Source organism: Corvus moneduloides, chromosome 1, assembly GCF_009650955.1.
Source record: "Corvus moneduloides isolate bCorMon1 chromosome 1, bCorMon1.pri, whole genome shotgun sequence".
In the NCBI taxonomy this organism is placed as follows: domain Eukaryota; kingdom Metazoa; phylum Chordata; class Aves; order Passeriformes; family Corvidae; genus Corvus; species Corvus moneduloides.
The window spans coordinates 110,619,727-110,634,597 of NC_045476.1; the positions used below are offsets into that span (position 1 = coordinate 110,619,727).

Here is a 14,871-nt window from a genome sequence, read left to right on the forward strand (position 1 = left end):
TTTTCCCCTTGGTTTTGGCATTTACTTTCTGCAGATTCTCTGGACACTTGCAAAACCTGTCATTTTTATGTTAAATATCAAAAAACGTTTTCTAAATATTCGTTCTGAATGAGTAAAAGAAAAGGTTTCCCACCATTTTTTTTAGAGTCATTGAAACAGAAAACAGAAATATATAATATTATTTATTTGTCCAAAATTTAAATCAAATATTCCCAATAAGCTTCTCGAACACCAGGGAGTAGCCAGAGATTGTATATGACAAGTTATCCAGATTAGAAAATATTTTAGTGAAAATTATTCTTGACTAGCAGGCACAGAATGGACAGAGAAATGAGAGAGCTTACTCAACAAATTCAGCATTTAATCACCTGGTTCTCATGAGTGTGTTAACTTCATTGGGAAGGCCTGACTCAGATTAGCTGTCTCCATCCTTGCATGATAGTGTAATTGACTTTATTTTCCATTTGTTTTCCCAAGTGAAGGCTTCCTGCATTTCCTCTTATCTGGTATTTCATGAAGTAACTACATGGGGGCTTCTTTGAAGACAAGTAAACAGATGTACACAAAAATCTAAATAATTGTCATGTGCTTTTTTCAGTGGCAATACTTACACATTTTTATGCAGACAACTAAGCTGACTTCATATGTTCATCAGATTTTTGGCATCAGTGAACCCATCTCACCCATTTTTGTAATCACTGATCAAACATGCCAAGGTGCCTTTTTTCTTTAAAAAACAAACAAATGTGGTCTACTTTTCCCAAGCTATTCAATGCATCAGCAAAAGTATGCTAGATGTAGGGAAATGACTGCAGGTGCTCATTCACTGACCTATCTGTTTGGGCTAATGAAATGTGATGGTGTACAAGATGGGGTTTTGCAAGAAATGCACCCACAGAAGCAGAATTAATTCCATTAACATTTAATGCCAATTAGCAGTTTCCTGCTATCCAGCAGCAGTCTCCATCATGCATATAAGATCACCTACTATTCAATATGCAATGAGATTTTATGTTTCCACCATGCATTTTCATTCTACTACCTAATTAAGGCTAAATTCTCCAAACATCTCAAGCCCCTTGTGTAATAATCAGAATGAGAACTCCTTTGAAGTTTTGCCATTAATGTCATAACAGAAGCTGCTGGGTACTGAAGGCATCAAAATCTGGTCTCATCCTCTTTGAAAACCTCAACTCCAAATGTCTGTGAAGTGCTTTCGTTCAAGAACCATGTTCTGTGTTTTCTGGTGTGCTGTATAAATCTTTCTCTGGCAAAGCAGTCAAAAAGTTCCACAAGAGAAATGAGGGAGAAGAAAAATAAAACCAAATGACACTAAAGCAAGTTACATCTCTCATTCCTGTGCATACATTTGATAATTTTAGGGTCCTATAAAATTTGGTTTGCAAAGAAAGAAGATATGGACTAGCACATAAAGGAGACAAAAGAGCCTCATTGCAGGTTTGTAGCCTGCTGGGATGAGGGCATTTCTTATTTCTAGAGGCATTACATCAATGTCACTGTTACGAGACAAGTACCCCAGGTGCCCCCTGGCTTGCTGGGATTTTAATTACCTTGCCAATATAGATCCAATTTTGGTTACATACTTTGTACTCACGCAGAGAAGTCTCTTCTGCATGACTTTGTATTTACAGTCTGAAGTTGGAAAAGTCTGTGAAATTATTTTTTTCTGTTTTGCCAAACTGGAGTGGTTTTGGGGAACAGAGAAAGTACTTTTGAGAGAATGTGCTCTGAAATACAATATTTACATCTAGACATGCTTTAGATTTTGTTGTCAAAACTGCTGAACAGCTTCTTCATAAGACTAAGTCCTGTAAATACAAAACGAGTACTGTTATAGTCTTCCCCTTCCTTTCAGGCATGTTGCACAGCAGAAATTTGGCATGGCTGTGATTCTCTGGACAGTCTCCCATGCAAGGAGATGCCTCTTTAGCACCTTAGCTGTTTCTAAAATTTAAAGCTTAGAGGAACCTCACTGATTCACAACTGATCCAAGACAAGATAATTACAAAGGCTTTACAAAAGTTTAAAGCCTTGTATCCACAGCTCTGGATTTATAGAAAAAACAGCTGACAACGAGCAGAACCTTTATGTAGCAAACTCCAATTAAATTCCAGGACATTGGAGCATTTACTAAATTGAGTCAACAACAGAAATGGGAGCATTCAGCTCTAGAAAAATTTTGGACAAGAGCAGCTGTTTGCAGTTTGGTTCTGCTTTAATCACAATTAATTTTTCTCTGAGAATTTCACTTGAGAATTTCACTGAAGACTTTAGCCACAGCCTGGTATTACAAGCAGTTTAGTAGAGCAGTCACTCAAGAACACAAGGTCAGGAGACTAAACAGCAAATGAGAACCTGTGTTTTTTTTCTGTCTAATCACAGATCTAGGCAAAAGATAAGCTGGATCTTGGTGCAACTCATTTTAGTATATTTAGGGCTTAATGACTATTCCTTTGGGTTTTTCTCTTAGCTAAGCTTTGAAAACAAACATTGTATGAGCGAAAAGACATCAAATCGGGGATTTTCTTTACACCTCTCCCAGCAACAACACTACTGTATTGTTTTTGATGCTTTTTCCACTGGACCACAGATGTGTACATTCTTTTCTCCTTACTTATCTTACAACATCTAACAGGCATCTCACCCTTTATATTCAACTGAAACAAAGCTCTTCCTTTATCCACAGGCTTGTTCTCCCTGATCTCTTGCCATACACATAGAAACACTGCCTTTCAGCAAGCTGTCCTCTGCTGTGCCCCCAGTCCAACTTACCTGTTTGTCTCCTGCCCATGATCAAACTTCCAGCCTGGCTCTTAACCTTGCCTGACTCTTTCTGCTGTGTCCCCCAGCTACCAGCCAAGGGACAATGCCATGCAGGGAAAGATGAGTTGACTCCTCTCAGAGTTCCTATCTACTCTGCCTCTCATCAACTAACCTTTTTTCTCCCCTTTCTGCTCTGCCATGCCTATATCCCTCCACACGCTGGCCACATAAAAATCCCAGACAAGCCGGATTGGTATACTTTCCACCAAGCTGAGTATCTCAAATCACAGTAATATAAAATTAAAAGTTGCGTGTTGAAATTAAGGCCTCTGGGTTTATAGTTTTTCTCAAAACAATTCCACTTTCCAGGCAGGGTAAAACAGTCAGCAGCAAGCGTGCAGGCTGAAAATACAAGCCATCAAATATTAACATTAAATGTTAAAAATAAATATGGGTAACCTCAGGTTGTCATAAGCCCGTTATTTTTTCTGACCTAGTTATCTCAGCCACTCCTAGACTAACTAAATATTTCATTCCTCATGTGAAGTAAGTGCTGATGCATTTCATCTTGGAGCTTGTCAGGTAGATGCAGAAACTTTGGGTTCTCCTGGGCAGGTACAAACCTTGGAGACTTCCAGCTGCACCACTCACTCCAAATTCCCTGTATAAACAGTGTTTTTTTCCAGCTGTGGGCTTAAGGAACCTGCAGAAAACCCCTCAAAACTCAGTGTGTTTTTCAGCACATCAGTGCTTGTGAGAAGATGCCCTAGCAAGCGTAGGCAAAACAAATAATAGTGCTTAAAATAAGGAATATTTAGCAAACCCATTCATTCTTGCTGTGTTGAAATAACAGTTTTTCCTGGTTGGAAAGCAAGGAATCTGTTTTATCTTGACAAGTTCATTTGGATATCATCCACAATTCATTACCATGAGGGGTACCAAGATGTGGTCAGTTCCTACAGATCATTTTTGTAAGCAAGATTAGCTGGAACTTCTGTGATGTAAATAAAAATGAATTATAAGCAATTTGTTGCCAATTTCTGCCGCCTTAATTGAGAACAATGCCTAAGCAATGATTATTTCAAACAGTACATCATTCATTTGAATGTTCTTGGTTATTTTAAGAGATCTATATGGAAGGTTAGTACATGACAGAGTTTGTACAGAAACAGCATTTTGGTATATATTTATTTTACTAATTCTAGAATAAATCAGTCTACAGATGGAATGCAGTTAGACATGTTCAAGAACATCTCTTCCATGGCCTTCTACAGCCTTCATCAGAAAAGAGCTTGCTGAGAGGAAGACAGGGTTGGCAGCAAGATGGAACCTTTCCAAATGCCAAATTGAGCAAATGAATACTAACTTGGTAGCACACTTCACAGAAAATAATAGTAAGACAATATCCTTTTTATGTGATAGAGGCTTCTGTTGCCTGCTGCAACACATAGGCAGTAAGCAAACAGGTTGTCCACAATCATGAGAGTCAGGGGAATTCAAGGTGAAGAACTCAGATGCAAAGAGGCACACAATCCCCAGGCCCTGCAGTGACTCCAGCCAACTGTTGTGATCATAGGGAGTACATATTTGCCTGAGAGCTGTCACTGTGGAGCAGGCTCCCAAGTCAAGGGCCTGGATAGAGAAGGGACATCAGGCATACAGACTGAAGACTTTTTTTTCCTTGAATTTGTTTTTCACATAGAATTCTAGCTCCACTCTATATAGGATTGCAAATAAATCCATGTAACAGGATGCTCTCATATGAACAGTTTCCATTTTAAAAATATAAGAAATCTGTCTCCATTGAATGTTTTTTATTTGTATTGTTAGGATGGTTAGTTTATTAAATGTAAAAAGGAAAAAGCTAGGATATATGGCAGTGCTCTGACACACAGTCAGGGCACAGGATATGCCAGTGAAAAATTGGCATGATTTGCTTTTGGGCTTTTAAAAACAAGCCCAGTGACAGGAAGGAACTTTTACATTGTTTTCCCATCATCTCTAAGGGAAACATTAAATACATGTGCTACTTTCTTAAATTATTTAAGGGAAATAAAATCACATGTTCTTGCTAAAAGCTTGACAGCAGAGTACAATAGGTATGCTCAGACAAGAGGAGCATGTAAATTCTGCAGACCATCACATTCTGATAGATGTTTCTGGGCAAACAGCCACAAGAGGAAATAGGATTTTTCACTGATAGCATCTGTCAACAGAAGAACAGTAATCATGTGGCTCATGATTAAATTTAAATATAAATATAATGGATGAAATTCACTCTAATTGCTGTGTAGCTAGAATTGTTTACACAAATATGATTCTAGGTGATTTAACACAGCAGCACAGAACTCTCTCGAAAAATCCAGAGTTTCCATTCCCAGGGCAAGATATATGAATGGTGTAGTACCTGCTTCTGCTGCTGCAGTAATTCTGCAGTCTGCAGCTGCGGTCCATGATCAGTGCTCTCCGTGGTGGGACGCTGGGAGAAATCTGTCAGTGCAAACACAACATCCTCTTCCTCCTCCTCTCTCTCTGCATCATTTGCCTTCTGCTCAGACTGAATGCCCAAGTCTGGGAGGGCCTCAGGGTGCTCGATCTAGAATGCAAGAGGGAACACAGAACACGCTTTTGCCATTTACCTCTGGGGCCAGAAATCTATGGAAGGACCAAGGGGAAGTGACTGCATCTCCATGGTGGCATATATTGACTTCAACTCAGGCTACAGAACTGATCTTTGGGTGGTATATGACATATTGCACATGTGAACACAACACTCTACAGGCCTGTAACACGGGATCTACGCACCTGAGATGGGTGTAATGTCATATGATGGATATAATCCATCACATATTAATCAAAAACTAAAAGACACTGGTGTATTGTGTGATGAAGCAATGGAGATTAGGAAGCATCCAAATCTATCACTTTATTTTCTGCAAAGCATGAGCAAAACGTGACTCCAATTATGACTAGAGCTGGGCGGATTATAAATTAACCAGACAAAAATCCTGAACAGTCAAGAAATGAAAGCTTTTTGGTATTAGAAGATGAGCCAGTTTACACAGAAGCAAATTAATGCTGCTGAAGTAAAGTGGAAGAAAATTACTTCTAAGTAGTTACTCATCTCTTGTTTCTGACTCATATTACCACAGCAGATGAAAGTAAAGATGTTCATCCACCCTTTATCTAAGAATACAAAACATTGGAGTATTCAACTTAAGCATACTCTGACCAGACCTGAAAGGTTACTTGTACTGCCAAACGCAGCAAACCTTGAAAAACACTAGGCACACAAAAGCATCAACAATACTGAGAAAAATTACTTTGTTGCTTACCACATGGCTTCAGAATCACATGAACCTGCAAAACAAATCTATTGTTCTCAAGAATTTAGTATAAAATATCAGAATGGGGAAACACTTTATTTTTTTTTCTTTAGCTAAGAAGCAAATGGTAGTTCTGGGTGTGCAACTCAACACTTCCTTCACAGTGAGTGTTGGCTGGCAACCACACCCCTGCTGAGATGTGTCAGCTTGGGGATTCCAGGTTGTCATGTACTTCTGAAATTCCTGATCTTGATTTAGCCTACTATTTTTCTACTTGGAAAAGCACCGTGATGACGACTGGTGTACTGCTGCTGACGGCGATAGACGCATGTATGGAGAGGGGGAACAAAAAAGGATGATTCACTGTGAGTTCCCACAAGAAGCTGTGTAATTCTCCTGTGAGCACAGAAACAGAGCTTCCCTCTGTCTGTATTGCTGAAGGCTTTGTAAGCCCCTGTGCACGGGATGAGAAAAACAACAGCTCAATCCATCTAAACATATTTGACCCCCTCACCTTGCTAATGTGCTTTTTTGCTTTCAAAAAATTACTCAGGAGTCATATCTCTGAGACCTAATTAATTTTGCATTTGCTATGAGAGAGTTTTTCAGGACCAGCTGTTTGTACTACTTGAGGTTTCCATTTAAAGATGGGTGATCTGTAACATATCATGCAGAATATACTTCAGCATAAGCCAACTTAAGCTTTCATGTTTAATTTGCATCCCCTTTCAACATATGTGCAATTTTAAAGCTGCTGATGCCACATCATATTTCAAGTCTACACTTAAAGAAGGGACATCCCAGCACTCATCTGGGTTGTTAAGGTGGGACACTTACCTCTAATGTGTCCTCCCCTTCATCCTCCATTCGCTTGCCTTGCCGCCAGTGTTTCAGCAGCCACTTCAGTTTGACATACAGGAGAAAGGTGTCCTGCTTGAAATGCCTGAGTTCTTGCTGCAGCAGATTTTTCTCCTGACTCCAGGTCTTCTCTTCCAGTTTGTTCTGCAAAGTCAAGCTCTGCACTTCCAAGTCTTTCCTCCGCAGGGTCTGCATATGCTCCTCCTCCAGCTTTAATGGAATAACAGGCAACATGTCAGTGGGGTGGTGTCCTGGGGCAGTCTCCAGGACTTGTACTTCATTGGGTGAGACAAACTGAAATCTCTAATTTTCACCAGTAGTGAGTAGCTATTGAGTTTGGCTCAGTAAACTCAATAAGGAAATTAGAGGATAGCACATGGTAAGTTTTGCTTAGATAACCATATGAAAGTAACCTGCCATGGAAGTGGATATTTACTTCAAAGATGTACAACAGCTCTGATGCTGGTTGAACATTTTATAGTATTCATATTTTCCTCCCCCTCTTGATTGTATCTCTGCAGTAGGTTCCCAGCACAGCCACCAGCCCACACTGCTGCACATATCACACACACTAAATGCATTTGCAGCCATTCGTACAAGGTGGGATCACAGCTGCCCTTTAGACAACCTGAAATATTTTCCTTGCAACTTCTCTCCAGAGCCACAGACTCAATCCTTCCACAGTGGCTACGTCTCCCTCTGCCTCTAGAAGGGCAACACTTCTGAAGAAACCACCTCCAGTACTTCAGATACAACAATTGCTCCCTCACTTCTCGCAGTTCATACTTGAAGGCATCTGAATGATACCACACTAAACAGTCTCTCATTCTGGCATGACTACCTGGGACACAAGCAGGAACTGAAGAGACAGGAACAGATTGTAAGTCAGCATTCGACATGTCTCAGCCTTAGTACTAAAAACACCAAGAAGAGCTCATTCTTTAGAGGACACGTATAATTACACCTGTTTCAATGCAAGGCCGCCTGAAACATCATTCTTTAAACATGACCTCTCCCCCAATATATAAAAATCAAACTGCGGCATGACCTGAACCCAAAAGCACTTGTACAAGTTAGTTGTACAACATCTCATATTGTGCATGGATGAGAAAATGTTTCCACTTCAAACAAGCGGTGGCTTCTTCATTGATGAAGAAAATGCAGATGGAAAATGAGTACAGAGTCACTGTTTACAGGTGCCAGTTTCTGTTGTCCATTCTGCAGAACAACAGCCTCCCTTTTTCCTGACCAGTTCCATAGATGAAATCTGTGAAAGCCACGGTACACTAATGACCACAACAATCCAAACCATTGGAATGCACCCTGCAACAAACAATGTTCACATAAGAATAAAGAATATTTCAGGGACTAGGACTACCTAGCAATAAATACTGCTAAGAAATATGTGTTTGATTTTCATGGCAGCATTCAGATGCTTCTGAAACAGGCTACCAGTCCATACTAGACAATTTACCAAGGACTTGCCTGCCATCTAAATGATGTGCTCTGGCATAATGTAAATTTTTACCATCTGTGCTACTATGTCTTAAAAAAAGTTCACAATTAAATTGAAGTTATTTACAGTAGTTGCTAGTTTAAAGGTGTTTAAAATGAAGCTTAAAAGTAGTGTGGAACAAAATTAGTCATAATGGCCTGAAACGCATACACACAACTCTGAATAACACTCATGGAGATTGTACACTGCTAGCACACATTAATTTGATGTCATTAAACATTCCTAAAAGTGAAATAATAAGAGAAAGGCTGATTTTAAATTTAATTTTTACAGGAAGAAATAAGTAGATTTGATGATGATTCTTCCACCAGATGAAGTTATGGTTAAATACAGCAAAAATCTGAGTAATTTTCACCAGCAATCCTGGAAGCTAATAAAAAAAGTACATTATCAACAGGATGGGCATAATCTGGAAGAAAAATGAAGAATCCAGAAGATGCTTTTATTCTGCTATTTCTGCTGGCCGTCAACATGAACAGCTAGCTTTGATTTTGGTGCATTTGTCATTGTTTTTACAAGCTGTTATATTTCAAGTCCCTGTGTCATGAATTCTTGCAGAAGACCCTAGTGGAAGTAGATTTATAGAGTATTATGCTTTTTCAATGGATAGCAATTGCAAAAGAAAAGAACTTTAAGAGGCAGGCATAGCTTCCAAAAAGCTTTCACAGCCAAGGCAACTAGGAAGGAAATCAATTAACTGGTTGCCTTCAAAAGCTCCAGTGGAAAGCTCCTGTGGAGATCAACTGAAAATTAAAGTTAGTTATGAAAAAACTGAGAGATACTACTTGGGCATAAAGAGATTAGTTGGCACAAGGAAAAATTCTTTTCAGTATGCAACAATTATGCTGAATTTAGTCTATAAAGTAAATTTAAAAAGAAAACTTCGGTTAAGAACCAAACAGCCTGCAGAAATTAGCAACAGATTTTTTTCGCTCTAGGAGCTAGAGATCACAGAATGATTGACTAATCTGTTCCAGCCTTCAAAAGAGCAGAGGGAGCTCATGTAAAAAAATATGATTTATTCACCAGTTATTAATAAGAAGATTGGAAGCATTGAATACTGAGAAATACAAGAATGTCCTGATTTGTTTCTCAGCTATGTGTGCATAACAACTCCTCTAACTTCAGAGAAGTGCTGGATTTTCTTTGGGCTAGGAGAAGTCAGAATAAGGTATAGAGCTGAACTGAGCTCCCAGGGATCAAATGCACCCTTCTCCAGCTCACGGAGAGCTGAAGGGTGACAGAATTCTCCATGCAGTATTTCATGTCTCTACCACAATTTCCCCTGCAGAGGGGAGGACAAAACGCTCCACCAAGCAGAGAAGCCAGATTTGAAGTGGCAAAAGAGGCTTGAGTTGAGATTTCCCCAGATTCCAGATTCTTCATTTACTCAGACAAGATCAGACAGGCATAGGCATCAGGACACAAGTTCCCACAGTCCTGACAAACCAGGCTCACATCACACATGATGGTCATGCGTCTCTCCCAGCATGTGGGTTTTGTATTTACCTGGATGATCCTTTCTGTAAACTTTTCTTGTTCCTCTCGGTGAAGTCTTGTCTCCTGCTCAAGCTGAGCCTGAAGCTCCTGTATCGATACATTCTGTACAGGTAAAACATGGGAATCCCTGAGCTGATCAGCAGGACAAAGGGATAGGTTTAGCAGAAAATGTGTCTCCGGGGTGTAAAAGAAAGGAAAAAAGAAAAAGAAAAGAACCGCAGGACAGACATCTGCACAACTCAGGGTTATCAATAGTTAAAACCAAAGCACAGTGTGCAAATAAATAGCAATGCCCTAAATCTGTGCGGGAATTTCCTGTGTGGCTTCTGGAAACTAAAGCTGGGATGCTGATGTTACATATTGCATATTCTCTTCAGGCCTCTGCTCTGGGTTTGCACTCGAATAGCTGAGACTCCTGTTTGCAGGATTACGTATTTGGTGGTACATTTCTTCATCATAATACAAGCTATAAAATTTTAACATCTCTGCACAAGATTAATCTAATGCATGTATATTGTACCTAATTACTTACTCATTGGCAACCGTTTTGATTGGGCAGTTAATGGGATAGCATTTAGTAAACCAGCTAAGCATACCTAAGGTCACTTTCTTCAGATACAAGACAGCTCTTTGCACAAGTCAACTTCATGCTGTGATTTCTACTCAAAATAATTACTACAAAAATGTCACAGTGATAAGCTGTGTGAGCCTGATATCTGGCCAAAATAATTAAGTATCCCCCCTTTCAGGTCCGATACTGTTTTAATCTTAATACCTTCAATTTCATGTTCTCATTAAGTTTGGCATCCCATCAACTTCACTCCTGAAAGTTACTTAACTCAGAAATAAAGACCCAAGAAGGCAGAGTCAGATCTCATTATTTATACTACGTTAATTAATCTTGTGGCATTTATACTGCTGATCAGAACTTTCTGTGCCCTTCACTTTGTGTCTCTCACATTGGTGCTAAAACTGATTTATCTGTACAAAAGCAATGCTTGGCTGGGTGCCATCCTCTTCACATGTGTGACCACAGAAAACACTACAGCACCAAACTCTTACTTCCCAGAGCAAAGATGTTTTTAAAGACAGGATTGCTTCAGGCTTCAAAGCGTAATCCCAAATTCTCAGCTGGCCCATGTCCTGCATACTCCAACCTCAGCAGCTGCAAGAACATAAGGAAGGTCGTGGGACTGCTCTCCTGGGCTGTGTTGCCATTTCCCTGAAGCATCGGCCCCGGCACCCGCCCCCTCCCCAGGCACTCGTCCCACTTCCCAAGAGCAAAGCCAGCAGCTGCTGCTGTTCAGGCCACACAGCCCTTGTTGGAACATTTTGGTTATTCACAGTGTATTTCTCACTGGAACAGACACTCCTCACTCCTCTTCTAGGGAAAAATGAGATAAGGCAAATGGAAGTATCCCAAAAACCACCTGCAGGACCATACTCTGCTGAAAATCAGAAGAGGACCTACATATACTTTCTGGGCCCTATCAGTTCCTTCTTTACTTGAGTCATTTATTGACTTGTGCATGTCTGTTTTGTACCTGAGGAAAAGACACTTCCATCCCTCTGAAAGGTACACATAAAGTGACTAAGAGAACATTATCTGCCTTATCAATTTCATCTGTCTCTGTAATGTGTCTGCAGACATTTTGTAGTGCAAAAGGTCAAAATTTGGTCTCACAAGTAATTTGAAAAGAACTTCTTGTGATGGGATTTGTCAGTTTTGCACAAGCATTTGTAAATTGTTAATTCTCTCATGCAATAAAGGAAAAATTACTTTCATCAGGACTTTCTGCATTACTTTATTCTGATCAGGCTTCTTTAGGAAGATGGCAAATAAAAAACAATGTATCAGTTAATTAATGCATAATTTAAAAAAAAGAGTCTGTTCCTTCCCTCTCTGAATTCAAAATTATTAACTCATCCAAATTTTTAGTAAATATGTAGCCCATGCAAAGCCAAGTTTCAGGGAACTTGGGTGCTAGGATTACATGGTAACTGTTGGAATTACTGAAAAGAAATTAAATGTATCATAAAGGCAGATGCAGTATCACGGGCACACTGCGTGAAAATCACGTCACAACTGCTTTGCCTCTTTAAGGACAATACATTTTTGTAATTAAAGTTGAAAAGCAGCTAGTGCATGAATGCAGAGCTGCACACCTTTTTCCTTCCAATGCAACCTGAGAACTCTTCCTAGTCTATAATTAAATACAATGCCATTTCTACCAGATGCACTGGGATATCTGCACTCTTCAAATAATGGGAGGTAAGGCTGCCTAAGTGCCTAATAGATTGCTGCTAAACAATCTATTAGGATAGTGAATGAATAATATTTAGAAATGTATCATGTAATATTTGTGTATGCAGTTCAGGTACCTGGTACTGCACTGATGGATGTCTGTATGTTTATACGTGGAAATCAGTCCCCTATCATACAATCAGCAGGGTATAGCATGTGGCACAACTGTGGTTTTGTTTTGTTCTGTAAAGCAACACTACTACAAAATGGACACAAAAGTTGACAACCTGTTATATTCCGTTGTTTCCTTTGTTCTCATTAAGGAATGCTACACAAATGGAAAACACCCCGAATATTACAGCCACCACACAATGTACTGACACCACAGAACAGACACAAACTCACTACAACCGGACATACAAACACAATACCATGGGAACTACGAGCTAGTGCTACTCTACCACAGCACCACAGAAACAGCTGCACTCATTCACAGCTCAACACCGACTAATGGTTTCCCATGTACCCCAGTTATTGCATTACCAGATGCACCTCCACTCCTGTGCCCTCAGACAGGCACTGCCAAATCCTTCTGCTCAGTCCTTTTATCTCACCTGTTATCACTCCAGAGCAAGCTAATCCATGCCGGTGTCTTTACCTCAAGAGGACGTGCAGAGAAAGTCATCCATGCCTGGGGACTTCGCCACCGCTCCCTCACTGTACTGACCCCTTTTCTCCCCTCTCAGTGTTCACAGCTTTTCAGGTTACTTTCCAGCTCACACAATCCCACATTTCTGCCATGACTTGTATTTACAAGATTGCCATCCAAGACAAGGCTGGGTTTTACTTGTCTGTTTTCTCCATTTTACCGTAGCTAATTACAATCTCAATTCGCCTGCAAACTTAATCAATTTATATGCAACAACCATGAACATGAAATTTCATGGAATCTTTCTCTTAAGCTTTTTTTTTTCCCCAGAAATGATCAAACAAAATAAGGCCTGAGGAGCCAGGGTAGAATGATGCTCTCCAGCATTTGCGTGCAATTCCAAGGAAGTCAAAAGATGAATATTTTATGCTCCTCCTCTAAAGCTACATTATAATGCTTTGATATTTGGATCTTACATTTGAACACATAGTTTAAAAATTGCTACTTTTTCACACTTTGACAGCTGACCATTGCATGCAACAATCACAAAGAAAGTTCCAGTGCCTTTTGCAATGTTTTTTACATGCAATTTACATCTAACTGAATTTGCAGAGGCTGCTTCTGAAGATGTACCCTTCTTCTCACCCCTTAAAAATAGATGACATATATTCCATTTCCTAGTGTAGAATAGGCAATAGGCAGCTGTGTGATTATTTGTCTATGCTTATATGAAAGGTCCCTGAGTTTGGGAAAACACAGAACACTTTGCTCCAAGTCTTTAAAAATCCATCTCATTATATGGATAGTATACAAAGCCTCACCAAGTTCAGTTAGGACTCAGACATCCAGATTTACATCATAAAGGGTCTTTTAAGCCATTATATTGTCAACCTCTACAGAACTTTACATAGCAAGAAAGAATACAATACATCAAAGTAAATTATTCTTGCTTCCCCTAATCTTGGTGGGAAGGAATAATCACAGCATCAGTTTATCTTTCTTCTTCCCACAACTTTGCATTGGAGGAATAGTGGGCGTAAGACATACAACTTTCTATGTGGTCCTTAGTTGTTGTTGTTCTGTTTGCTTTTTTTACCAGAAGAAAAAAAGTCACAATGTATAAACCATTCACTGTTTCCTTTCTGGGAAAACAAAATCTTTAACCAGAGAAATGGGTGTGCAAATTTTCAGCACATGACTGGGACCTGCTGCAAAAACCATACAGCTGAAAGGCTCTCACACGGAATTATGAAAATTGCACAGAAACAGCACTAGTTAAAAAATAGAACATTCAAAATGCAGATCAAAATTCTCCTCATATGTCCAAAATGGATCCATACAGAAGTTTTGATTCAAAGCAGGTAGTAAATTGACTTACCTAACTTGCACATCACTGCATCTGGTTGGTCCACGCTTAACCCAGTAATTAACTTAGAGTTATACATTTCATATCGGAGTAAGTAAGGAAAATGGCCAAACATATAAGAATGGCTTAGAAGAAATTATTCTTCAGTGTGTGCTATTCCTATTTTATTACTAGACCTTGAGGAAAACTTGTTGTTTAAGACATGCTCTCACATTCTCCAGACTATTTGCTTTTATTTTAAATCTCTGGTGACAATTCACCCCTTTTACATGAGTTCCTTTCAGTGGTTCTTTTTCCACAACCTATGAGTGTCAGAGATTTTATGGTATTTTTCTGCACAGAACCAAATGTGCAAGTCTTTAAAAGCCATGTATTAAAATAATCAAAATCTGAAATGCCAGATGCTTTTGCCTTTGATATACACTTGTTCAGGTAAAGGCAGAACTGATATTCCCTGAAGGAAGAGAACTAGGAGATACAGCTCCAAATTAAAGCATCAAATATCAAATACAAGCCATATCTGGTCATTTGAAAGAGTGACATTTTTCTTCTTCAGAATGTCTTCTGAATAAACAGGAGGAGACTGCTTAAGGAAACTGCCTTTCGTTTATGGATATTCCACTGGTA

General features: G+C 39.4%; 1 protein-coding gene across 3 annotated transcripts in view; it reads right to left on the minus strand.

The window, feature by feature from the left end:
* The window catches only part of MTCL1 (microtubule crosslinking factor 1), a 48,825-nt gene that overhangs the window by 22,794 nt on the left and 11,160 nt on the right, over positions 1-14,871 (minus strand). For all 3 annotated transcript variants that reach the window (XM_032122111.1, XM_032122120.1, XM_032122128.1), the window contains 3 exons: positions 9,994-10,086; positions 6,948-7,178; positions 5,192-5,380 (listed from right to left, as the gene is read on the minus strand). In XM_032122111.1, the coding sequence (XP_031978002.1) occupies positions 5,192-5,380; positions 6,948-7,178; positions 9,994-10,086 (513 nt within the window). The remainder of the gene's footprint in view (positions 1-5,191; positions 5,381-6,947; positions 7,179-9,993; positions 10,087-14,871) is intronic.